Raw genomic sequence first — 26,021 nt, 5'->3', positions numbered from 1 at the left:
GCCCCTGGGCTTCTGCTATTCTGGAATCCTATTATTATTCCTACCACCTCCATTGATGTTAGTGAGCATAGATTCTTGGAAGCATCTCCTACTTTAACCTAGGCTTACAGAAGACCCCAAGCTTCTCACCAGTGATTCCTTACTGCCTCATGGAAGGCACTGTTCATAGGAATTAGGTTCTTTATTCTCATGCAACAAATTCACTCCAAGAATACCTTCTCCATGAGCCTTCTCATTCCTTCCTCAAAATTCTGCCAAGACAGTTCTGCCATCACCACCTTATTTTCTGTAGGTTTTCAACTTCTAAGAGTCATCCCAGCAAAGTATTCAGGTGTCTTTGCCAGGATCACTCTAGCTCCTGAATGGAACTAGGCTGTAAAAAATTTTTTAAAAGAGTGTAATGACCTGTCAGAAGGCCACTGTAATTGTTCAGGCCTGAGTCGATGGTGTCTTATGACACCTCTTGTATTGGTAGTTGTTTATACACGCATTTACCTATTATGCGTATCTGATAACTCCCTGAGGGCAGGGACCTTCTGCTTGCAATTTATGGATTAAGTATATGACCTGTATATAATTGCTGTATAAATGGTTAACAGTAGTATTAAATTCACATTATTCTGGTAACAGACTGGCATGCTTCAAAGGCTTTATATTTACTATCTCTTTAAATTCACTTAAATCCCTAGATTCTAGTATTGACATTTGCTAAATGTTTATAACACAGCCCTTAAAAGCTGTTAGACACGGGTGGAAATGCCTACCATTTGGGTCAAACTCTCTTTTTCTCATCATCATTTAAAGTAGGAGATACCTGCCTTACCTCAGAATAAGCCCTCACTTCAACACAAAACACAAACGCTGCCTTTTCTACACAATGGCTGTGAAATTCTAAAACCTATATATAACTAACTGAGGTCTAACATATATAGTAATTCACTTCTTTTATTTCCAGGGTAGCAAAAGGAAGACTTAAATTTTTTCCACTGGCTTCCTTGTGGTAATTTTTCCCTTACATGTCATGTGTTAAATGTTACCTAAAAACAACGTATCACGGTTACCATCTTGGTTTTTATATCATTACCCCTAGTGATTATAGATTTATTCCTACATGCAGGATAAATGTTCAGGAAAGCTTATGACTGGTCCTCAAAACGCGATTTACCTTTAGAATAGTAAGTAGCACTGTCTAAGCAACGTGGGCAACATTTTTATGATGTGGCAAGGACAGGACCTGATGCAGCTACAAGCTGAATTATTACGCCAGAGGCAAATGTTAGTTCAACTTCACCTGAAAAGCAGATACCGATCAGGTAAGAACATGGCAGCAGAGGCAGGTACTGTGACTGGGCCTATCCCTTTTAAAGCGAGTGGGAAGAACAGGGAATCTCTGAATCCAGCTCCAACATTCCGCACCTGGCTGCCTTCTCAAATTTCAGCCCAGGACTGCTGACGTGAATATAGCCTCTCGCTTGGGCACCCAAAGGGCTGGAGGCACGGGTGGTTGCATTGCTAGGGTGGCAGAGACTCTGAATCCCGGAGCGCCGATCCGAGGATGAGTACGCTCGACGCCATAGGCGCTCGCCACCCTCCGCCATTTTTAACCTCTGTCTTCGCGGCCGCCGGGCTCTCCGCGCTCCGGAGCGAAGAGAGCATGCGCGACACGGACCGCTCTTTCTATCCGGTCAGAGGCCGGCACCAGCGAAGGGGCGGGGGCCGGGTCTACGCAAGCGCGCGAGGACACATAGGCGGAAGTGGCGCGCGGGAGACGGCGACGCAAGTACTTTCTGAGGAGGTTTCCTCCGCGCTGGGAAATGCAGGAATTGGAGAGGAGGAAGAGGAGATGATGGCGACAGACGTGGGGAAGGGAGACTCTCCGTCTGGCTGAAACGCCACCCGGGTTGGGGTCACCTGTGCAGGTGCCACACCGGCTCTGAGATCGGTGTGCCCCCCCCACACCCTTGGGCCCTCCGCGGTGTTTAGGATCCGGACCTCCCTTTCCCCAGGGACTCCTGACACTCCCCACCTCCTTCAGCCAGAAAGAGCGTGCAGGAAGCGAGTGTGGTCGGAATGCAAGGAGCGGGTGGCTTCCTTTTATAAAGAACAGCAAGCAAGCTGCTTGCAGGGTGTCCAGAGAAGAGCACCTGTTCATCCTCGCCCCATCCCCGCTCCTGCTGACAGGATTTCCCTCAGGCCTCCTGGGGGGTGGGGGGGAGCCTCTTTTAGCGGAGCGCTGGGCCGATGGAGAACTGACAGTCGCTTGGATTTCCTGGCTGCATGTTCAGTTGAGAACTACTTCCGGGTTCTGCATTAAATAAGGGTCCTGAACTGTGCGGTAGACTTCTCTCCACTTGGCTCGCTCCACTTGACTTGCTGTGGAAGGTGATTATTTTGGTCTGGTTATTACATCTATGTCATAAACTTCAGTTAGAAGCTCTACGAGATTCTCCAGCCTTTGCAGCTGAATTCTGTTTTTGTTTTAAAGGAATATTGAAAGTAGAAGATGGAATGATTTGGTGCTAACAGGTTGGGGGAGGGTTGGGCATATGCGTGTCTTCTACACTAAATTTCAAGCGTCTAGAATGTTTCTTAATTAAACGTGTTTCTAAGTGAATTGAGTTACTTTGGGATTTGGAAGAAAAGCATACAGCCAGCATTTGAAAACAATTTAGTGTGCTTGTACTTAATTTCTTGTGATGTATATTAAATCCTAAATTTAATTTTTCCCTTGAAAATAAGGAGTAACCTTGCAAAATTAGCGCACACAATTGCTCGAACTTTGTGAAATGAAGTGTATACAAAATAATGAGACATAATCTAATTTTTCTGTATTTTATAATCATAGTCCATAGATTCTGATTAATATTCAAAGTCCAATTAACCAAGATATAATGGCAAAAGTCTTATTTGTAACACTGAATTTGACACAGTATGGAATTATATTTTATCAGGCTCCTCACACTGTGATGACATATTTTCCTCATCTACCTTTTTGAAATGGACATTTATCCTAAATGTTGAAAAAGACTAGATTAAGAAATCAACTGAAATTTTTACATCAGAAAGTTATGTAAATCAACATTATTACGAGCTATTTATAACTTTTAAATGCTGTGTGTTAGAATTGCTTTCTTTTAATTCCATTTTAGCATTTGTCTGAATTATTTGTACAATATTCAGGATTATTCAGTATATGCTGGCTTTAGGAATGGGACCCTAGACAGTGATACACACCTATGATTTTTTCTACTTTAATTTTTTTTACTTTTTATACCTTAGTTCAAGGGTTACTGTGAATTTTTAAAGCAAAAAAAATTGTTTTATTTTTTGAAAACTAATTTTAATTACATACTTCATTTTTCCCCCCTGTAGTAAAAAGGGTTTTGGCCCAGTTAGATGATAGTTAATGTCAAGCATGGATGTTTGAAATGGAAGGGCTCTGGCAAGCATTAGGGATCACAGTTATTGAATATCAGAGATTGCAGTGTCTTCCTATTACCAATTATACAGTCTGACCAGTGATAAGCAAAAAGTATGTTTTGATTCATGAACAGGGCTGCATTCTAACTGCAAGGCTCTTAAAGGGAGGTTTTGTGATGCTGGTGATGCCAGAAAGCAAAGAAAACATTTATTTCCATGTTCATTTCATAGGCTTTGTGGGAAATTTCTGTAGAGATGTCAGTGTTCTCGCACAAATATCCTAGAAGTGGTAGTGCCAGAGGGTTTTAACCATCTGGCATAGATCATTGTCAATGTGTTAGAAGTGACAAAATGTTGCAAAGTAGAATAATTTTGATTAAATAGTGTTTACTAAAAGGCAAGAGTCTTTCATTTACATAAACTTTTGTTACATGCTAGGACATGATGATATGAAAATATGTCATCTCTTCCTTTAAGGAATTCATAAGCTTGTAGAAGTAGACATGAAAACAAAAAAGCTCTTCTGTTTTAATTTAGGTATTGGTAAAAATATGTACAATATGCTCTGAGAGTCCAGGGGATCAACCACTTTTTAACTTACAGGGTTTTTAATTTACAAGGTTTATAGCAGGGATGCAGTATGAGCAGAATACTTATTAAGCTGTGAAAGATGGGTCAGAAAGTGAAGAAGAGATTATAGACAGGCCATTCTAGTAATCTAGGCAAGAGAAAAACGGCTGTTTGATGGTACACTCAAGAACGTTAAATATATTTATGAATGTAGAATCAATTGGAATCTTGGCAAAATATAAAACGTGAGGAAAAGGAAAGAGTCTATCTCCCTCCCAGATTTTTAGCTTCTGTGATTGTTTAATAGGTACTGTTACATGAGATTGGAAATATAAGAGGAAGCAGAGGTTTATTTTGGGGGGGGAAATAATAAGTTCAGCTTAGGATGTTTTTCATGAGGTACCAGTGGAGCTCATGAGTAGAGGTGTCAAAGAAACATTTGTAAATAGAGATCTGGATCTCAGGATAGGAGTCTGGTCCGAGATCCAGACCCAATTTCCAACTGCACATCAAAGTGGGGTGATCCTGCTTCAGCAGATGGTAACCCCTGAGCAATGTTTCTAAAACATTAAATAATAGTAGCTAACCTCTATGGGCTGTCATGCTATAGGCCAGCCACTTTTAAATTTATTTGATATAATCCTGAGAAAAGTCCTGAGATAGATGCATTTTTTTTTAATTTTCCTTTTAAAGATACAAAATCTAAAGTTCAGGGAGGTTAGATAATTTGTCCAAGACTCCACAGCCAACTAACAAACCAGTTGAACTCAGCTCTCAAAATTCCAAAGCATAGGGAAAAAAAGCACTGAGCTTATATTGCTTTCTCAAAATGTTAGCTATGATTTTATTGCGTTACTAAAATATGCCCAATATTGTGGTAAATTAACTCATTTGAAGAAGGTGATTTTAGAAAGGGGTTATATGCTAGAGAAAATTTTTTACAGGAATAAAAGTAGGCAAGAGAAGTCTTCTAGAACTTTTATTTTCTCTATATGTTTAAATATATAATCATTATTTGTATTTTTCTCCCAACTTCTGCTTTCTATAAGATTTTCAGTTTTTCCCATTAAATTCCCCAATACATTTTAACTGCAAGCTAAATCTTGAGGGCATTCAGAAGAAGGAACAGATTATTTGGTTCATCTGAGGACTGGATGCAGAGTTTATTCTAGATACCAAGTATGCAGAGACGAATAAGATTTGAGTCTCGCCTTTCAAGTTCTATTCTCTACCAACTGGGGGAATTCTGGAGGGTATCACAAAGGAGGGGGTATTAAAACTGATCTTAAAATCCTGACGTAGAAAAAGAAGACATCAAGGTGAAAAAACATCATGAGCAGAAGGTCCGGTTGTTTGAAAACTCGTAGTGTACCTCAGGAATGAAACTAGTCCATTGTGGCTCGTAGAGGTAAGGCTTGATTAAAGAAGAGAAACTTAGAAACCCACATGGGGCCAGATTTATTTGACGACTCTTATAGCCATACCTGTATACCCATCCCTAACCATATTGAAAATAGTTAAGGTTTTTCTTCTGAATTCAAGCACGCAATTTGATTACATGTTTAAGGAAGATAACTTAATGTATGGTTTATTTTAAAAAGTCCTATTTCAAGGGTATTCTACAGGTTAATTTTAAATATTTTATTCAGATGAGAATGATTGAAACATAGTGTAGAAAACAAAAACAATGTAAAAAGAAACAGGTAAAGGAAAAGAAGCAGTAAAATTTCTTATTAAACTGTACATTTTCTGTTTAGAGATACAGTAGGTACCCTGTAAAACAAAATTTATTTTCATGCCCTGAATTTTGTTGCAAGCTGTATTCAGAACTTTGACTCCAAGTTTAAATTATTGGCAAGGGCATATTAGTTAATTTCCGTAGATCAGTGCATTAGAAGTGACCATGAAGGCAGTTTTTAAACCATTTCAAACCAGCATTTGACAGTTTCATTTAAAAAGGTTTCCATAGGAGATCTCAGTCAAAATTGCCCCATCTACAAATTTTCACTCCTCAACGAAAACCCAAAATTTTTGTTCTCTTTGGATTTGTGACAATTAGTCTTTTATAGAAAGTTGTTTTTTCTTAACTTCTAGTAGTTTCACTTTATTTTAAAACATTATTAACAAATATATTTTATGATTGTAGAATTTAGAGCATCAGTTCTGTATTTTCTGTAAAGATTTACTTAAATTTGATATTATGCATATACTTGTATGTTTTAAAAATTACGTATTTACTTCAGATATAAACAAAGACACATTTACTTTGATGAAATGCACAATACTATGTAGCTTCTGGTTTACTGCTGTGGAAATAAGCATGGTATGTATTTAATCTAGTGACATGGGTCTTTATCAGGTAAAGATAAATTGGAGAGGAGGCATCCTGTGTGTGGTGATTGGAAGCTTGAGAAGGGGAACTGATAAATTAATACTCAGAATGAGGCTTACCTGTATAATTTTAAACTGTAATTTAGAATGTGATTTGGAGCATAATGTTTTACTCTGTGATCTAAATGTTTTGCTTTAATTGCTTGTTTCCTATTCTAGGTTTTTACTCAACAAGCAGAAGTACTGAACAAAAGACAGGAAATCAACAAAGATTACTTTGAAAGCACTGAATGCAGCAAATTAAGAGCAATGGATCTCAAGTTCAACAACTCTAGGAAATATATTTCTATCACTGTTCCATCCAAAACCCAAGCAATGTCACCACATATCAAATCAATAGATGACATTGTAGTACTTGGCGTAAATCTCAGTAGATTTAACAAACTTTCTCAGTTTTTCATATGTGTTGCTGGAGTTTTTGTATTTTACTTAATTTATGGATATTTACAGGTAAAAAATAGTTATTTGTAATATGTTAATTATGATAATTGAGATCAGTATGGGCATAGTTGTATACATTTAACTACCAGCAAATTCCTGACCTTCGAGGTCATAGGCTGGATATGTGATTTCAGGCTGTTGTAAACAGGAGTATTTGGAAACCAATTTTACTGATAGTTCATTAGTGAATATTTTCAGCTATTACCAACTTTGCTTTTTTATGTACCATCTTAACATGAAGGAACATTTGTTATTCAATATACCCCTGAGATAGGACAGTGAAGATACACTGCTGGCCTTGCCAGCTGAATTCAAACTGTTTCTGGTGGTCCTTACTGACAGCTATTGAGAAAAAAAAGCATTTGTCAGATCAATAGCTGCATACCAGGTACCAAACGATGTGTTGGATTTGCTCAAGCAGTGATTCCACACCTGAACAGCAGCTGCAATTAGAGTCACCACCTGGTTATTAGTTTATGATAATCTGTTGTCATACCCCAAGACTCATCTGTTTTCTGCGCAGGACAAATAGAGTTGAATGGGGATGTGGTAGAATCAACACCCCTGCATCCTTCAAGTCCTTAAGAATGACGCTAATCTCCTCAGTCCCTCCAGGAATCCAGTATGGCTTCTGATTTACTATTTTCCTAGGTAGGGGCAGTCATAGTGGCTTCCACTTGGCCTTTTCTACCATACTAGCTCTCACTCCAAGAGTAAAGGAACCAGTGTAGGGATTCTGCTAGTTGCTGAATATGCCATATTTACAGATACCTGCTGTTGGTTCTGTTCTTTAGAGAATCCTGACTAATATAGCTAGCTATTTTCATGTTTTATATCATAAACCAGAAAGATCTTGAATACCTTGCAGACTTATTTGAACGTAACAGTTTAGCAGATGATATAGCATCCTAAATGTGCAAAATCTAGTTCAGAGACTATTTAGAATCATTGTTTAGTTTTTCGTTGAAAATAAATTTATCTATAAATTTAATCTATTTTGAGTTATTTAAATATAGTTGAAATATGAGTAAGACGAATTTAGTGGAAAGTTTAAATTATTCAATTAAAATTAAGCCAGATAACTTTCTTAAAAGACTAACTCTTAAAACTTACTAAGAATGGCTTATCCTGAATTGATAAAATGTTGCTTCGTGATAGAACATGCTGTTCAGCCAAATTTAACCATTCCCTCTATGAAGTGTTGTATAATCTGTGGGACAGAATTTCAAGCATCAATTATCTATGGTATTGGTCATGTTGTTCCTATAGAAAAGCAGGCCTGAGATGACCTACTTCTAATGAAATATGCTTTTTATGGAGTAAATGAATTTATGAACCAGCTACTTTTCTCATTGCTTTTGGTGGCTCTTTCAAATGTAGAATGGCTGTCCTAAAACCCCCCACCCCCTTTATTTTTCTGCTAATTTTCATACCTTGGTGGCTAGTGGCAGTTCTTTAGATAGGGCCTCTATTCTAATTTATTACTGAGAAGTCTTGGGATTTAACGTTTTGGGTGGTAGGGAAACTTGGTCTCTGTTTCAAAATGTATTTAAATGAGTTCATTGTGGGAAAATTGGCTTACCTCTTGAACTTAACAATATTCATGTATTTTTTGACAGGAATTAATATTTTCAGTGGAGGGTATTAAGTCCTATGGCTGGTATCTTACTTTAGTACAGTTTGGGTTTTACTCCACATTTGGCCTAATAGAACTTCAGCTTATTCAGGACAAAAGGAGAAGGTATGTGATTTGTTTTTATTTTTTGATAAGTTCACTGGTTGTAATTGTCTTTTTTGTTTGTTTCAGTTTTACTTTTTAGGCATACAGAGTCTATTAGAAAATTTACATTCCCCATTAACAAAACATACCTAATACCAAAAAATCTTTATCAGTACAATCAACTTATTTAAAAATATTAAATATTTATATTTCCTTTATTTATATACTGAAAAAAGTGAGGCCTCTAAGTGTAATATTACCAAAGAATAAAAATATAGCATTTCAGCTCAGTTTATAGTACAGTATGTCTTCTGGCAACAGAAGGAAGTACTCAACTGTGTATGTGTGTTTTTATAAATTGCTGAAAGGTTTACAAAGTTCATAATAACAAAGTGATATCTGAAATATCAGTACCTGTTTTACAGTGGTTTTTAAAATATGTGATGTTTTATTTTATGTGATATATTCTAACATTTTCATGTTTGTAATGTCCAGTGGCTAGGATTGCATTCTTAAATATTTGGAAAACACCTTTTTTAACATTTCCTTTCATCAAAACCAAAAGGGCTTAAATTAATAATTATCTAGTTGCGAGTAATATTTTAAATATTGGCATATGGAACGGGATGCAAAAAAACATAGTTTGAGTCTAAATGGAAGATGGTTAGGAATTTGAAATTGCAGTATACGTGGGAAATGTAAGAAGTGTGGTTATTCAATTTGATCACATCCTAATATTTCATGTATAAATTGAGAGATTTGAATGTAATAAGGAATTATAATACTTAGATTCTCTCTTCATAAAAATAAAACTTTTTCATCATGAGTTTTTTTAGCATAAAATTGTTTTGAAGTTTATATGATGGTAACTAAAATTTTAAATATTCAAATCTGTAACACCAATGTTTCTTTATGGGTCTAATTTTATCTTCCAACTTTTCTTTTTTGTGAATACAGTGTTATAGCAGTGATGGTAAAAATGTTTAAATCTGAAGATATCTTCTTCATGATTTTCTTGCTCTGAAACTACAGGATTTAGTCATAGGTAATAAAATAGAAAATAATTAACTCTGTCTGCCAAGACTAATTTTTAAGGAAGCCTAAAGAATTGTTACCAGTTAGAAACTACAGGGCCTCTGATTGGTCCTAAGCTAAAGGAAAGTAGTGCTGCTTTTATTAAATGAAAAGTGATACAAAGATACGGCATCCTCTGTTAAATATCAGAAAGTAACATATCTCTGTCACCTAGCTAGGTGAGATAGGGAATGGGCTCAAGCCATGTTATACCAACCTTTAAACCTTAAGACCATACTATATTTAAAAATAGAATCACTTGTGTTTGATGTAAACATAAATGAAGAAATTTGAGAGGAGAATATATAGACTTATAATAAATGTAATTATAAATTGAAACCTTTTCATTGCAAGGTACATTAAAAATCTTTTTTAAAGAAGTCTTTAAAGATATGGTGAAAATATTCCCAATCACAAATACGCATTTATGAATTTTATTAAAGTGGCACTTCTCTTTAGATCTTTACTTAGCAAAACCTTTTACTTTTGTGTTTTTCTCTTTTCCTATGTTCATATGAGTACTGGTGTAGCTGAAAGAATACAGGATTTGGAGTCAGAGAACATGGGGTTTGGGTCTCAGCACTGCCTCTTTATTAGTTCTGTCAAAATCTCAGGGAAATTTCTTAAATTGTGTGTTTGATGTTGAGAATGAAATGTGCTAATGTAAAACACCATGATACCTTAGGTATACTACTTGTTATGATCCCAAAGATTACCTTGTAACTTTATTATTAACTACTTAATGTTAGTTTTTAATAAAGGGAAGTTATCAAATTGGTTTTGAAGGGGGTATTTTTTAAATTTACCATTTTTCCACCATTTCTGAAAAGCAGTTTCAGTACTCAATAAAACAGAAACAATGAGAATCCTATAGGCGTGGTGATGAAACCTAGCTTCCTTCTTTTACAGTGAGGAAACAGAAACCTAGAGCAGGGCTGGGATTTTCATGAAATGTAGCAAGCTGCTGTCAGCATTGGAATCTTTTATTTAGTTTCAGGCTGGTATTCTTACTACCTGTACCTTGTGATTTTTCTGTCCTTCGTTTTTATTTTCTGGCCACCATTTGCAGTTTATCCATGAGGAAATTAGAGTACTGTGTCTTTTATCATTACCTGGAGAATTAATGCAGTCTTCCTTCACTTATGACCTGCCACAGAGGGTTAAACCCCAGGGATGGCTTTATGTGTGTTTGTGGTACTACACTGGTGCACAGAGACATGCCAGATTATTTCCACTTGGGTTTTAAATGTAGCTGATGTATTAGTAGTTACATAGGAAAGGCCTCAAATTGAAATGTAAGTGTAAATGGTACATACTAATTGAATTTTTCTGGTAAATTATTTTACGTAATATCTGACCATAAAAAGAAATGGAGGGGGCTGGTAATGGTGGTGCAATGGCAGAGTCCTCGCCTGCCATGCCAGAGACCCGGGTTTGATTTCCAGTGCCTGCGCATGTGAAAAAGAAATGGAGGAATTTAGTTACCTTGACTTGAACATGAATACAGATTCTAAAATGGAAATTAGATCTAAGAATGTAGCAAAATCAGATTAGGCAAATAGTGCTTCAGTGTGTTAGCCATCGGTGTTGTTCACACCAGTGTACAAGACGGTTCTTTTAGACCATAAACTATCCAGTCAGAGTTAGCATATACTAACAGAAATAGCTCAGAACTCTAAAGAGGTCCCAAAAGTTGAAACATCTTTAGGAAATTCAGAGAGAACCAAAAATAGATGATTTGGGATCATGAAGACAGAGTTTGATTCCTCATCTTAAAGGTGATTATCAAAACATATAGATTATAGTGATGATCCTATGAATACATGGATGATTCATAGGATGTTTAATGCAAATTGTGATCTAGAGTTTTAAGCTGCCTGCTACTTTCTCTAGAGAAATTCTGCTAGGTCATTATAGCAGAATGGACAGATGATTTTTCCTAATGCTAGATGAAAACGTTAGGAATCAGAACAACCTTGAAGTTAAATGTTAGTCCAGGAGCCTTTCATCTTCATAGAGGCCAATATTTAAAAAAACAAAATATTTAGAATATTTAGAATAAATTTTATACAGATAGTTTTTATCTGTAGCTAGAACTAATGTTAGAAATCATCAACATTTATGCCTTCAATGAGAATCTAACTCTCTTTTCACACAGTTGAGAGTTGTCATTGATTGATTAAATAAAAATGAATTTATTATTTTCCCGGTATTTATACAAGTATCAGCCTTATAACTTTATAAATAGTGAAATTTTTACCAATATTCTAAAAACATTAACCAGAAATTAGAAAAGTAATTAAACATTTACATAACACATTGTAAACACATTATCTTACAGTAGTATGATTTAGATCTCAAAATGAAGGTTTTAAAAATTGTCTTTTACAGAATACCAGGAAAAACCTACATGATAATAGCTTTTCTAACTGTGGGTACTATGGGGTTATCAAATACTTCCTTGGGCTACCTGAATTATCCTACCCAAGTCATCTTCAAGTGCTGCAAATTGATTCCTGTTATGCTAGGAGGAGTTTTTATTCAAGGTATAGTAATGATATGTTTTCATATTGTTTAAAACTAATAGGACATGTTATGGCATCTAGCATTAGGAAAAATATTAAACTTCAATTCATTTTTTCATTGAACATTCTAAATATTGTAAAAATTCTGAGTGATATCTGAAAAAAATAGTAAGGTATTATTAAAACACTTATACTTCTGTGTTATACCTTAGCATTGGAAATCAATAATTCGGAACTTATGAAAAGTAAAAGTAGCATATTGTTTTATTGTTTTATTCTTCTAGTCTCAGAATCTATCACATTTCTAAAAATAGTGTATTCACGTTTCAAAGGCCTACCTCAGAAACACCTGGAAACCTCCTTTTTTAAATTCTTTCATTCTTCTACTCTTCAGGGATCCCCTCTCTACCTGCATTATAAAAATGGACAGCTCTGATGTTGAAGTAAAGGTTAACGTGAACAGAACTGTTTTGTTTTATTTTGTTTTTTAACTAACCTTGCTGATTTCTTAAATCCCTACTAAGTTATGAGCTATCTAGAAATTTGAGTAAAAAGAGGAGGCAATGATAGCAATAAACAATGAAAGGAACAGTTTGTGTTGGTCATATTAGCAATAAGGGAAATATTTGTGTGTTAATAATCAAGTGTTTTCATATCACTGAGATTTTTATTCAGCCTCGCTTCATTTTATGTATTCAACGCCTTCCCAGTATAAGCCTTTTAAAATGAAAACAAGTAAGTCAACTCCTTTACGTATAATTATATTTTGAGGATAACTATTTACTCAGGAAAAAAACTGCCCTTGATACCTGTTAAAACTCAGTTTTAAACATCCTGACAAAGCACATACGATATTGTTTTTCAATCCTTGTAAAATGTTATGTTACATGCTTTCATTTTTTAAATGTGGATATAGTAAAATATAGTTAATTCTCACTTACCTAGAAGTTTTCTGATTATGATGTTTATAAACTTAAACAGTTATATAGCTTGATTTTCATTACACTCATTATTTTGTAAACTGAAAATACAAGAAAACACATTGCTTTATACAGAAAGTAAAAGAGGTACTAATTTCCATGAAATTTTAAAATGTGTATGGATTTTAGTATTCTTGCTCTCAATTTTCTGCAAAAATAAGTATATTTACTCACAAACAACAGATAAAGTAGGATCAGCTCCCTTTTAATTCGTAAGGAAATGTTGGTGCTCAAATTGGTAGTTTAATTTTCAGAAACCGTTCCCCATCTGTCTTATGGCCTTGACATAAATGTTTTCCATGTATTTTTGACATTGGATATAAAAAGCTTTTCTTGGCTAACTACATAATTCTAAAACTATGCCAGGTGGTATTTGCATAACAGGGCTGACTTGCATCTGTTTTCCACAGGTAAGCGTTATAACGTTGCAGATGTGTCTGCTGCAGTATGTATGAGTCTTGGCCTAATCTGGTTTACCCTAGCTGACAGCACCATAGCACCAAATTTCAACCTGACAGGTAAGGAATTTATCTGGCATTTTGTTTAGATTAAGTATTTTTAAAATTTCATCAAGATTTTAAGTGATGAGGTAACTTCTGTGATTCTCATATTTAATCTGAAGTTTTCAGACTTTCCATATGGAATATTGTAAAAGTATCACAATTCTGGATACGTAAGATTGTTTTTGGTACTTTTGCATTTTGACATAACAAGAGGCTATTGATTTGCCCGGTCAAAATCTTCAGTTATCAAGTACATGATAAATTCTGAGGGGTTTAATGGGAAATCTGTAAATGACTACAGTAGTAACTGTTTTCATATTCTCATGTTTAAAAATCTTTGCAACTTGCATGATTTTCTACTATTGTTTTCAGCTAAAAGCAAAATGATGCTGTGCTTCATAATTAAACTGTATAATATAAATATGGTTGCAACTTTAAATTGCTAAAAGTTTCCACCATTAACAGTATTCTCCATGGTATTCTATAAAGAATTTTATAATTCATTTCAGTTTGAAGGTCTGCAAGACCACCCTCAGGTTCAATGATTTGCTGAAAGTACTCCCGGAACTCAAAAAAACTGTTATACTCAGTTTATGGTTTATTATAGCATAAGAATACTGATTAAGATCAGCAAAGAGAAGAGATACTATGACACAGAGTCCAGGAGAATTCCACACATGAGCTTCCCAGTGCAGTCAGGTGGACAGTGCTTAATTCTCCCGATAACAATGTGTAGCAGCACACAAGGAGGACTGCCAACCAGGCCTTGGTGTTCAGTTTTTAATGGGGGTTGGTTTCATGGAAACTTGGCTAACCATCTGCATGAGTGACTTTAGTCCCCAGCCACTCCAGAGGTCAGGCTGATACCAGGGACCCAAGGCCCTCACCATAAATCACATTTTAACATAGACTGCCTGCATGTTCCAAGACCCCCACCATGGATCATATTTGGATACACTGCCTGATGTGACCCAGTGTCAGGTAAACAGGAATACCTAAACAAAGTTAAGTAATCCTTTAGAGGAGTTAGAGGATATTACCCCCCAGGAACTTGGCAAGAGCCAACTTTTTCTTTGGGCAAGGGTAATCCTTTACAGCACAATCAAATTTAGATCTTTAAAAAGCAGAATATGTATTACAGTATGTTTAGAAATAAGTAAACATTTTAACTTACACGCTGACCCTCTCTGAGTTCAGTGGAAATACTTTCTTAATGCAATTTTATTGAAATATATATTCGCATACCATATAATCATCTAAATTGTACAGAGGTCCACAGTATCATCATATAGCTGTGCATTCGTCATCACTATCGACTTTTGAACATTTTCATTACTCCAAAAAATAAAAATAAGGATAAAAAGTAGAAAGAACACCTAAAACATCCCATACTCCCCTCTCTCCTATTATTTATTTATTTTGTCTTTTCCTTATTTATCTGAACATACACTAGATAAAAGAAGTGTCAGTCACAAGATTTTCACAGTCACACCTTAAAAACTGTAGTTATTTAAGTCATCTTTGACGATCGAGGCTATTGGATTGCAGTTCAGCAGTTTCAGATGTTTCCCTCTGGCTACTACAGTACCCCCCAAAGGGAAAAGGGATATCTGTATAGTGCATAAGGATAACCTCCAGAATGACTTCTTGACTCTATTTGAAACCTCAGTCACTGAAAACTTTGTTTCATTTCTCTTCCCCTTTTGGTCAAGAAGTCTTTCTCAATCCCATGATACCAGGGCCAGGCTCATCCCCAGGGGTCATGTCCCACATTGCCTGGGAGATTTACACTCCTGGGAGTCATGCCCCGTATATGGAGGAGGGCACCTACCACATTGGCTTAGAGAGAGAGGCCACATCTGAGTAACGGAAGAGGTTCTCTGGGGATGACTCTTAGGCATAATAAGCAGGCTTAGCTTCTTTGCAAGAATAAGTTTCATAAGGGCAGGCCCCAAGATCAAGGGCCTGGCCCATCAAATTGGCAGTCCCCAATGCTTGCGAGAATATCAGGTCTTCCCCAGGTGGGGAAGTTTAATATTTATACCTTTCTCCCCACTCCCTTAAAGGGTCTTCGCAAATACTTTTTAATCTTCTGCCCAGATTACTCTGGGAGTTACTTTGGCATCACACCAACCTGTACAAACCAACAAGATCTCACTCCCCAGTCAAGGTTCCATGTGTGGTGTTTGAATAAGCTGACCATGCAAATTGAATTTGATAGCATGCTACTAAAAATGTAAATTTTGTACCAAATAAACATTTCTTCCTTTGGTCTCACACACAAGTTGAATTTTTAAAATACAGTCAATATCATTCTTTACTTTTTGTCTGATTTACTTTAGTCCTACCCAGATCACCTTTATTCATATTTCTAGTCTGATCACTTTTTCAGTGTTTTTAACAGTTGTATGGGATAATGCTGATTATCATAACTGCAAAACTCTGAGTCTCAGGTGTCACAGAAATACCCAAAGTTCCAGGGAGCAACCAGGTTATACGCAAAAAGAACTCAGTATCTCAGAATTTAGAAATAAAATGCAACTCTGGAATAGATGTGACTGCTTTAAGAGCTTACAATCTAGGAACCTTTACAGTAGGCCTTCACTTGATAACTTATACTCTCAAATTCAGTTCTCAGAGTTTGTACATTATAGTCAGTCCATGTTAATGAGGCTTAATAATATTTGTCTTTTCAGTTCTGGCTTATTTCATTCAACATACTCTCATCAAGGTTCTCTCTCCTAGTTGCATGCTCCATAACTTGATTCCTTCTTGCAGCCACTCAGTACTCAATTGTTTGTATATACTACAGTTCTACCTTCCATTTCTCAGTTGATGTACCCTTAGGCCACCTCCCATTGTCCATAAACCCCAGTGTACAAATGTCCATTCCTGTCCCTGCCCTCAGTTCCTCCAATTACATAACTGTCTGGTTGTAGGATATTAGGGCAACCCCACCCCTAGCCTCCGGTGGAGCCACCACACTGCCCTCCAGAGGAGCTGCACCACTGTACTTCCCTCCAACAGTCATTAGGTACTTCTCTCTCTCTCTCTACATTTTCTCCAACACTTGTATCTCTCTGTTCAGTTTTAAACAGTCTTATTCACACATCATACAATCTAAGTAAAAAATAAATTGTTCCTGGTGTAATCACACAGCCATGGCTTTACCGTCAGTCACAGCAGTCACCATCAGAATCTGTATGAGGGCATTTCCATTTCTCCCACAGAGAATCCCATACCTCTCCCCCTTTCTCCCACTTACTGACATTTAGCTTTGGGATATTGCCTTTGTTACATTCAGTGGAAGGATGTTACAGTGTTAACTATAGAGCCTAGTTTGCTATGATTATATTTCTGTCCCTCCACCCTATACCATACTATTTTCATCACCTTGGAATATTAACATTCATTTGTTCTCCCTCATGCAAAAACATTCTCGTATTTGTACATTTACTCATCATCATGTCCACTCTAGGCATCGTTAAGTTGTACTGTCCCAGTCCTTATACTGTCTTTCATTCTGGTGTCACACATGCCCCAGCCCTACTTCCACCATACTCACATTCAGCTTCATTCATTGTACTAACAGTACACAGATAGTATTGTGTTATCCATTTCTGGATCTTTACAAGTAGTCCTTTTGAAGTTTTCAGTGGATATACTTTTGAAGAGAATTAGAAATACTTCCTTATGAAGAATAATTTATGGGAACTTAACTTGATCGCTGATCTGTAAAATATGTTATAAAGAAGATGAGATGAACTGTTGGGATGTTTGCTTAAATAGACATAAATAAAACTTTGAATGTATAAAGTATTTATGTCAGAATGCACTCATTTAAATTTATAAATAAATCACTCATTTAATTGATTGTGGTGGTGAATGCCTAACTATGTGATTATAGCAAGAGCCATTGATTGTATACTTTGGATGGATTGTATGTTGTGTGAATAAAACTATTAAAAATGTACGTATACATATACATACATACATACAAACACCCTTCAGGCTGCATTTCAATTTTTTTTTTCTTTTTTGCGTTTCAAGTATTTTGAGTGCTATTGTCATTACTCCAAATATTTCTGGAATGTCTTTGAATATCCTTAGAGGAGTTAAGACATTCTTTACAGAATCTTCAGTACTAACATGCCATTTTCTTTTGAAGATAAATTCAGTATGTAAAACAAGTTAAAAAATGTTTGGCAACTAAAATACCTGACTAGGTAATAAATACAAAAGTTAGGTATTAAAAAATAAAATTGAAATGTCAGTATGAAATTGGAAGATTTTGAATTCAATTCGTTTAGGTGCGTACTGTATCTGTATTTTTTCTATTATCTGTGATTACTTATACATTAAATAAAGAAACAAAACTCAGGTCCTTAAACTCCATCAGACTCACAGACTCAAGGCTGCTCTTTTTCCTTTCAGTAAAGCCTTGTGACTGCTAAGCACATATCCTAAACCCTTTCAGTAAATAACTTCTCAAGGAAACATACATACCTCTGGTATGCTTTCAAAGAATGAGTTCTGTTGATTCCCAGACTTGTTTATTGCCAGTTGTACATGTTATAATTATGTAATAATTAAATATTACTTGAACTGTTTGAAAATGAATTAAAAGAGAGAATTATGTCTGTGAAAACTAAGTGAATTGCTTGAAACATTTTGGTTAAGGAAGTCAAAGTCATTATTGAATTAGATGAGGGTGGAAGAACTGTGAAAATTAGAGAAATCATAAAAATGTGAAAGGATTCTGCACTCAACATTGCTTCAGAAGTGCCTGAGTTTTGGCACTTGGAGATGAGAGAATGTGTGGTGAGTGTGGTTGATACGAGAGAGAGAATGCAGAACCATTGTCAGAAGACCCGTACTGAAAGGACAGCTGAATGATTGTTTATATGTTTTAAATGAAATGTCTTAGTAATATAGGTATTTAAAAATGATTTTTCTCTTCATCTGATTTTTTCAACAAATTGACCAACAACCAATCCCAATAGATCATCTAAAAGTTTCTTCTCTACTTATATATAATACAGTATTTTTTAAAACATGTGATATAGTTTAAAAGCAGAAGTACTATTTGACATGACATTGGAACATGATAATAGTAATAGCAGTAACTCAGTTTATTAGTGTTAGTTATTTAAGGTTTGTTTCTAGTATGATCATCTATGCCTATGTGACTACTGGTTGTGAATAAGAATACTCGGCTTTTACTGAGCAAATGTGATTTAAGATCTGCTTTTGTTTTTAGCTCAAATAAATTTCTGATAAAACCTGATGATAGTTCATATGTTGAAATAAGGAGGTTTTTTCTTCTTGTACCTTCTTGAAGGTGTGTTCCTTATTTCCTTGGCACTATGCGCAGATGCTATCATTGGAAATGTTCAAGAGAAAGCTATGAAGCTGCATAATGCTTCTAATTCAGAAATGGTAAATACTTTAGTGCTTTTCCTTCACATCAAAACAGATTCAAAAATAGGAATATATTTTGTGAAGTACTAATGATTACTAATGATTTTGAAAACTTGTGTTGTATTTTTCAGCAAGCTTCTCATCATTATCTTAAAAGTAATACATTCAAACCTTATAGGAAGGTAAAAAGTAAAAACACCACTACTAAGAAGTACTGTTAAGTGCTTATTTTATAATATTTGAGAAATTTTTTCTTATTGATTTATAACTTTTTACATATTAAAAACTATTTTTGTCTTTTGTCCCGTCTTTGTCTTTGTGTTATTTTTTCCATTTTGAAGATTTTAATTTTTATGTAGTTTGCTTTATCTGTCTTTTCCTTCCTGACTTCTGGCTTTGTATCATGCTTAAAGAGGGCTTCCCCACTCTCAGATTATATACACTCCACTCTATTGTTTATTAGTTATGATTTCCTTTTTTATTAATTCTTTGATTCAGTCCAAGCCTTTTTGTTTTTGTTTTTGGTGTAAAGTGATGTTAGGATTTTTCTTTAGATTCTTGCAGATGACCATCCATTTATCCCAACACGATTTATTAAACAATTCATTTTTCCAGCTGATTTTAAATTCCTTTTTTTACCCTATTCTAACATAGGGATCAGGATTATATTCTTTTTACTTTATTTCTGCACCAGTACCATATAATGATGCCAACTTAAATTTTCATTTCCTATCTCTTAGAACTAGCCACCATTGTTCCTTTTCTTTTTCTGAATATTATTGTCATTAGTTTTTCTGGGGTGTTCATTTTTCCAAATAAACTAGTACTCTTATTGCTATTGTGATTGGTATGCCATAGAATTATAAATTTATTTGGGGAGAATAAATTGATTCTTGATTCTTTCTGTCCAAGAATAAGGTTTGCCTTTTTTTTATTCAAGCGTTTCATTTATTATGAAGTCCTATAGTGTTTAAAGCTTTCTTCATGTAAATCCAGCACATTTTTTATTAAATTTATTGCTAAGATCTCATCTTTTTTGCTGTTGTTCCTGAAACGACATATTTTCTTCCAGTATACTTTCTAACTGGTTGGTATTTATACTCAGGAAAGTTATTTTCCTGTGGGGAGGGGAGGTTCCATGGAGGGAAATAATAAGCAACCACCTTGCTGAATAGCAGGAGCATACTGCATTAAGGATATAGTAGACCATTCTTTCCTGTCGTTTTCTAGAGTAGGGTATCTTTAAGTAGTCTCTAATAACATAGTATTATGTTATTAGAGAGTATTTTGGTCATCAGAACCACACTTTTTTACATAAGGTGAAGATGATTTCAGGGGAAAATAAGGATGTATAGGTCGTTAGGATGTTAATGCAGTGCCGTTGTTAAGACTAGGCTCTGGAATAAAATAACTTCTTATCCTAGCTTTATTTATTACCCTACCTATTTGGCAAAAATTACTTTTAATATCGCTCTATTTTAGTTTCTTCATCTGAAAGTTGGGGAACGATGATTAAGAGTTCTAGACACACAGCAGGCATTTAAGTTAGATGATGACGTTGATTTTGTTTATGAGGAGTATAATATACTAAGATAGAAAGCTTAGTAGGAAAATAGGGAAATGAAGCAATAGATATGCCATATACTGCTTATTTTCATTATATTTCAATATGCTTGGTAAAACAATTTTTTTTTCAGGGTTATTAAGTAGCTTTGAAGTTTTTTGTTCTGTTTTGTTGATATATATATATATATATTCTATTGTGAGAAACCCAACATTAAAATCTGGTTGGAATTCATAATTAAACCAGGCAGGAAATGGAATAATTATGTAAGTGTATATGAAAGAATACCAGTTTTTTATTTTACACATAAAATAAGGTGTAGATTTAGAAATAGAATCACCCATCATTTTCAGAAAGTTAGGCCACGTTACAACATTGATGTAACTTTAGAAATGTTTTGTTCTACAGACTTAATTGAATGAATTAATTGAGCCATATATTGAAAACCCTTAATTTTCTACCTTTGGTTTGATAGTCCTTTTCTACTTTATTTTTATCTGCTCTAGGTTTTGTATTCGTATTCAATTGGTTTTGTGTACATTTTATTGGGATTGACATGCACTAGTGGATTACACCCTGCAGTAACATTTTGTTCAAAGGTAAACACTAATCACATAAACATCTTCCATTAAATAGTTTTCCAAGGATTTCTAATTCCCCTTGTTCAGAAGGGGTATTTTTGAGGTAATTTGATAATTCCTTTAATGTAATATATGCCCATTGAAATTATTTCTGGAATGAAATGATTTATATTTAAATTTATTTTACCCTTACTGTGTCCTGTAAATTAATTTTTAAATTCTTCATAATGTAGAAGTTAGAGATTTATAATTTCATCATTATTTTTCCATTAAATCAGACTAAATAAGAATCTTTGCTTGACTGCATTGTTGAATGGCTTATTATTGTTCAAGAAGTTGATTAAAATCTGGAGATTTATTTCATTTGTAATACCTCAGGGTTTGTTTTGTATCTTTCTAACAGTTTTTTTTTTGTTTGTTACAGAATCCATTCCAGACCTATGGTTATGCTTTCCTTTTTTCCCTTACTGGGTATTTTGGAATCTCCTTTGTTCTCGCTTTGATTAAAATTTTTGGTGCACTTCTTGCTGTTACAGGTAGGAATGATTAACTTGCTTAGGTTCTGAAATAAACATTTAAATTTTCTCTGATGTTCTTTTCCAAAAAATAAGGGCAACATCTACTCTTCATATAAAAAGAAAACTGTCATTTCCACCCTTTTACTTTTTGGCTTCTGGTATTTATTTAAAATTCTAAAGAAAATTACATTTGATCTTAATTGCTTATTTTGAAGGTTTAATTTTAAAATCATATGTATGCATTTTTCTAAATACTAACTTTTAAATACATTAAAAGGATTTGCTATTGAAAAGTATGATGGAATGAATGCCTTCATATACTTTCAATTTATAACTTAAGATTTCAGTTTTGTTGCATTTAAAATATGACAGGAGTATTTTAAACAAAGCTTTTTGGAGCGCTCATTTGTACATCTTCTAGAACAACAGCCAAATTAGCTTTCCTTTTCTACTCTGTGCAGGGACTTTACAAGTACTTTAAAGTAATGAAACTTTTATTTGTTCTGCTTTGGAGGGTTATACAGTCTAGTGAGGGAAACATATGATGTGAAGTGCTACCTGTGTTGTTTGTGAAATGAACGGTCTAGATAATGAATGAGCCAGGAGACTCCTTTAGAGAGAGCCCTGAGGCCCAGGACTGGGAACAGCCTGTAATGTCATGTAGAACACTGCACTGGGATGCCAGCAAATGGAGGGTCCAGTCCCAGCCCTGACGTTTAGTTACGTCTGACCTGCAGAAGTTGCTCCCTGTCTCTGGGCCTCAGCTCTCTCTTTTGTAAAGCAGTTGGGTTGAACTGGATCATCTCTATTAGAGATCTATAGGATTGTATATGGTACATATATACATCAGTTATTTACCCAATTTGTGGTTTTCATAGTTTTCTGGGAATACTTATTTTAATACCAGAGACTAAATTAAATGAATAATTAACCTCACCCTTTGTGAAGTTACATTTGCTTCCTAACTTCTCCCTTTATTTGCTCACATATGACTTTCCTTTATATAGTAAGTGGAGGGAAATGAATTGTAGGTCAGGCTGCATCAGTGATCTTTCAAGTCATCTCATACCATCAAGAAAAACTGCTAAGTCAGACACAGCCTGGGTTCCCGTTTTGCTTCTAAGACAAGACTATTCACAAGGGTCTGATGTCAGTTCATCCGTATGTACTGAACCCTGTGATTGAGGTAAAGGAGTGTGATTGATGTAAACAAGAAAGTCCTTGTCTGAGGCACAGACAGGGTTATTTCTCTTTCACCTTAAAGAAACCCAGAAGTGGTATAATAATAGCTAATATCTATATAGCACTTAATATGTGCCAGACTGGCTATTTTCCATGTATTAATCATTTTAATATTGTAACAATTCTGTAAAGTGGGTACTTTTATTGTCCCATTTACAGATAGGCAAACTGAGACACAAAGAGATTAAGTGACTTTCCCAGTAGTCCACCAGCTAGTAAATTGCAGAATCAGGATTCAAACCAAGGTATTCCAACTCCAGCAATGTCCTCTTAACCCCTATCCACTGTCTGTAGGGCTCTTAACATGAGTCTGTGACCATCAGGAATCCAGGTTCCTTCTCTGTTCTTCCATTCTCATTGTGTGGCCCACCATCCACACTGTTGGAGCTCTAGAGGGAATTCCTCATTTTTAGCAATTCGATGGCATAAGAGAAGAGGAAAGCTACATGATTCCCTGTCTGGATACTTCCTATGAATCACACTAACACTTCCGCACATTTATAGTGCAAAACCTAGCTCACTGCCACACTCTACATGTGGAGTCCAAGAAGTATGTCCAGTTAAAACTGGGGGTTCTTTTATGTAGAAGAAAAAATAGGTATTGGGAATCAGCCTCGGCCTCATTTTTCCAAACATGTTATTCATTCATTTATTCATGCATTGAATATTACGGGCCAGGAACTGTAGAGTCTGGGTATATAAGAATAAATAAAACAAGAAGCTAAGTACTTATTTGTTCTGTTTGTGGCATAAGTGAATCATTGGTTGAAAAAATGAATTCTGAAGAATTACCAACATAGTAGAAACGTTCTAAACCAGACTTTCCTCCCACAGTGACAACGGGAAGAAAAGCAATGACCATTGTACTTTCATTTATATTCTTTGCTAAACCATTCACATTTCAGTAAGTACTTATTAATTCAACAAGGTTCTCATTTTTAAATATCATGTTTTGCATTAACTGTTAAACAGCCTTGATTTCAACTTTCACACTTCTCCTTTTTTTGCAGCAAATGTATTAATTTTTAATAAATTAATGTTTTTTTCCCTGATATGCTTTAATAAAGCATCCTTTACACCTTGCCCTCTTATCTATTGATGTGTCTTCTGCTGTATGAGAATATATATAATTTATTCCTTTGAATTTATTGTTTTGCTCCTAACCAGAGTCCAATATAAATGTGACCCTGCTTCCTATTTGAAACAATGTGAGTGATGTGTCTTTGTGTAGATTTAAAATACATCTCTTTTCATAAAGGATTTGAGGTACAGAAGGTGCTCTGTAAGTTATGCCCTAATGATTTATTTAGTTTGTGACTTTTTATGAAACCATTTGTTATCTTTACTGTCTGGTATGTGTTTGCAGTTAGCATCATTTAAACTTATGTTGGTCAATTACTAAGAAGATTCAGACCTAGAAATTATCAGTGTATGAGTTTAAAGATAACCAACAAAACCCCAAAAATTTCCATCAAGGTATTACAAGCTATTGCTTATTTTCTTTAAATTAGTTTTACTTCTACATGTGCTATGCATCAAAATAATCTATGATGATTTCCCTGCCTTCTCAGGAATGTGTCCCTTTTTATCCTTTTATATCCTACCCATCTGGGACACCTTTTATTCCTTTAAATTCTACCTGTCTGGGACAGCGAGTTGGACTGCCAAGTTGAATTCCCAAGATGGCCATTGGCAGATTCATGTGTACAGTGCTGTAAGTATAGACTTACAGACTATAGTCGTACAGACTACTTAGACTTTGTTAGGGATTGGACATTGAGTTTGCTATATTGAATTTGCTGTTATAACCCCAGAGTTCAAATTAACTACATTGAGTATTTTTTTTTAATCTTTTATCTGTATACACTCAACTTAAAAAGATAAGGAATTCTGTCTGATCTAAGATTCCTCCTTTTTTTTTATTTTGATGTTGTTGTTGGCCTCTAGTAGCAAATTTTATTTTACTCCAGAATTATAATAAACTTAAAGCCTAATTCTGTATTTAACAATAAATTGTTACCTTGTTTTTAATCTCTTATTTCTTATTTCTTTTATAGTTTTTAATCTGTCTTTTCCTTATTTCTTTCTTAGGTATGTATGGTCTGGTTTGTTAGTTATCCTTGGTATATTTCTCAATGTTTACAGCAAAAATATGGATAAAATAAGACTACCATCATTCTATGGTCTAATTAAAAAATCACTGGAAGAAAGAAAGTCAAGGACATTGGCACAAACTGTGTAAACAGTGATTCATCTTCTTTGAAATAGAATTTTAAAGGAACAATCATCAATTAATTAATTCCCAAAGGGATTATTATGGAAACCAAAGGATGTGAAGGCATACTGTCAATTTTTGGATGGATTGCATATGAATTGATTCCATGATCTCAGCCTTTTCTTCAGTACACTAGTTGGACTGTTTGACTCCTGAAGGAAGCAAGAAAGCCATTGTCTAGCATACAAGAATAAAATGTCAATATGAAAGGCTGTAATTCTTAGTAGTTTATTGAGGATTTTCACTGCAAATGGATGATACTGTAGTACAAATTGGATATCATTTATGAAAGAAATTGATATGTTGTAGATTGTCTTCATTCCATTTTGGTGGTGTTGTTTTAATTCTCTGTTATAAGAGTGAACTAATGATTTAAAGTCTGGAGGGAATATCATTCATCATAAATAAAAATTCTGTGATTTTTTTTAAAGATTGTGTTAACACAGTTATGTTAGAAAAAAAGGAGGTGAGGGCAGGCAGTGGTGACTCAGTGGCAGAGTTCTCGCCTGCTGTGGCTGGAGACCTGGGTTCGATTCCCAGAACCTGCCCATGCAAAGAAACAAAAAAAACGGAAGTGACGCTTGTAATAAGGCTTTACATTAACGTTAAAATTTAGGTTTTTCTCTCATAATTTATAAGTATTCTTTAGAGAAAACATGCCTTAAGTTCTGCCTAAAATATAGGCAAAATAGTAATATTTAGTATATATTTAGTAAAATATAGGCAAAATAGTGCTGCATCATATATTTCACAGGAATTTGCTACTCTTCACTAAAGTGTTAAAAAGATTTAATGA

General features: G+C 34.9%; 2 protein-coding genes across 7 annotated transcripts in view; one reads left to right on the top strand and one right to left on the bottom strand.

Moving 5' to 3' along the window:
- The window catches only part of LOC143668935 (uncharacterized), a 272,166-nt gene extending 269,807 nt beyond the window's left edge, over positions 1-2,359 (bottom strand). For 2 of the 3 annotated variants that reach the window (XM_077143557.1, XM_077143559.1), the window contains exon 1: positions 1,112-2,359. In XM_077143557.1, coding sequence (XP_076999672.1) covers positions 1,601-2,152 — 552 coding nt within the window. In that variant the 5' untranslated portion in view covers positions 2,153-2,359 and the 3' untranslated portion in view covers positions 1,112-1,600. The remainder of the gene's footprint in view (positions 1-1,111) is intronic. The other variant, XM_077143558.1, reaches the window with a different exon arrangement.
- Positions 1,263-25,434, top strand: SLC35B3 (solute carrier family 35 member B3). Of its 4 annotated transcripts, none has more exons than XR_013168634.1 (11): positions 1,690-2,382; positions 6,541-6,831; positions 8,442-8,563; positions 12,008-12,162; positions 13,532-13,639; positions 18,966-19,063; positions 21,116-21,208; positions 21,615-21,726; positions 23,785-23,854; positions 24,522-24,664; positions 25,042-25,153. XR_013168634.1 is itself a non-coding variant. In XM_077143555.1 (11 exons), the coding sequence occupies exons 3-11, from the start codon at positions 6,631-6,633 to the stop codon at positions 25,190-25,192; spliced, it is 1,110 nt and encodes a 369-aa protein (XP_076999670.1). In that variant the 5' UTR covers positions 1,693-2,382; positions 5,293-5,398; positions 6,541-6,630; the 3' UTR covers positions 25,193-25,434. The 4 variants fall into 4 exon arrangements, 3 of the variants coding, with proteins under 3 accessions (XP_076999671.1, XP_076999670.1, XP_076999668.1); XM_077143555.1 differs by lacking the exon at positions 24,522-24,664 and adding an exon at positions 5,293-5,398 and having other exon boundaries at positions 1,693-2,382; positions 25,042-25,434; XM_077143556.1 differs by lacking the exons at positions 1,690-2,382; positions 24,522-24,664 and adding an exon at positions 1,263-1,313 and having other exon boundaries at positions 25,042-25,434.
- Positions 25,435-26,021: the final 587 nt, after the last annotated feature.

This window comes from Tamandua tetradactyla, chromosome 25 (assembly GCF_023851605.1).
Source record: "Tamandua tetradactyla isolate mTamTet1 chromosome 25, mTamTet1.pri, whole genome shotgun sequence".
Lineage (NCBI taxonomy): Eukaryota > Metazoa > Chordata > Mammalia > Pilosa > Myrmecophagidae > Tamandua > Tamandua tetradactyla.
Note: the sequence above shows the minus strand (reverse complement) of the source record. Positions and strands in the feature narration are given on the sequence as shown.

Coding starts and splice junctions, on each gene's coding strand:
- SLC35B3 (XM_077143556.1), top strand. CDS start 6,631: ATGGATCTCAAGTTCAACAACTCTAGGAAATATATTTCTATCACTGTT. Junction 19,064..21,115: donor ATGCTTCTAATTCAGAAATG/GTAAATACTTTA, acceptor TATCTGCTCTAG/GTTTTGTATTCGTATTCAAT. Junction 21,209..21,614: donor CAGTAACATTTTGTTCAAAG/GTAAACACTAAT, acceptor TGTTTGTTACAG/AATCCATTCCAGACCTATGG.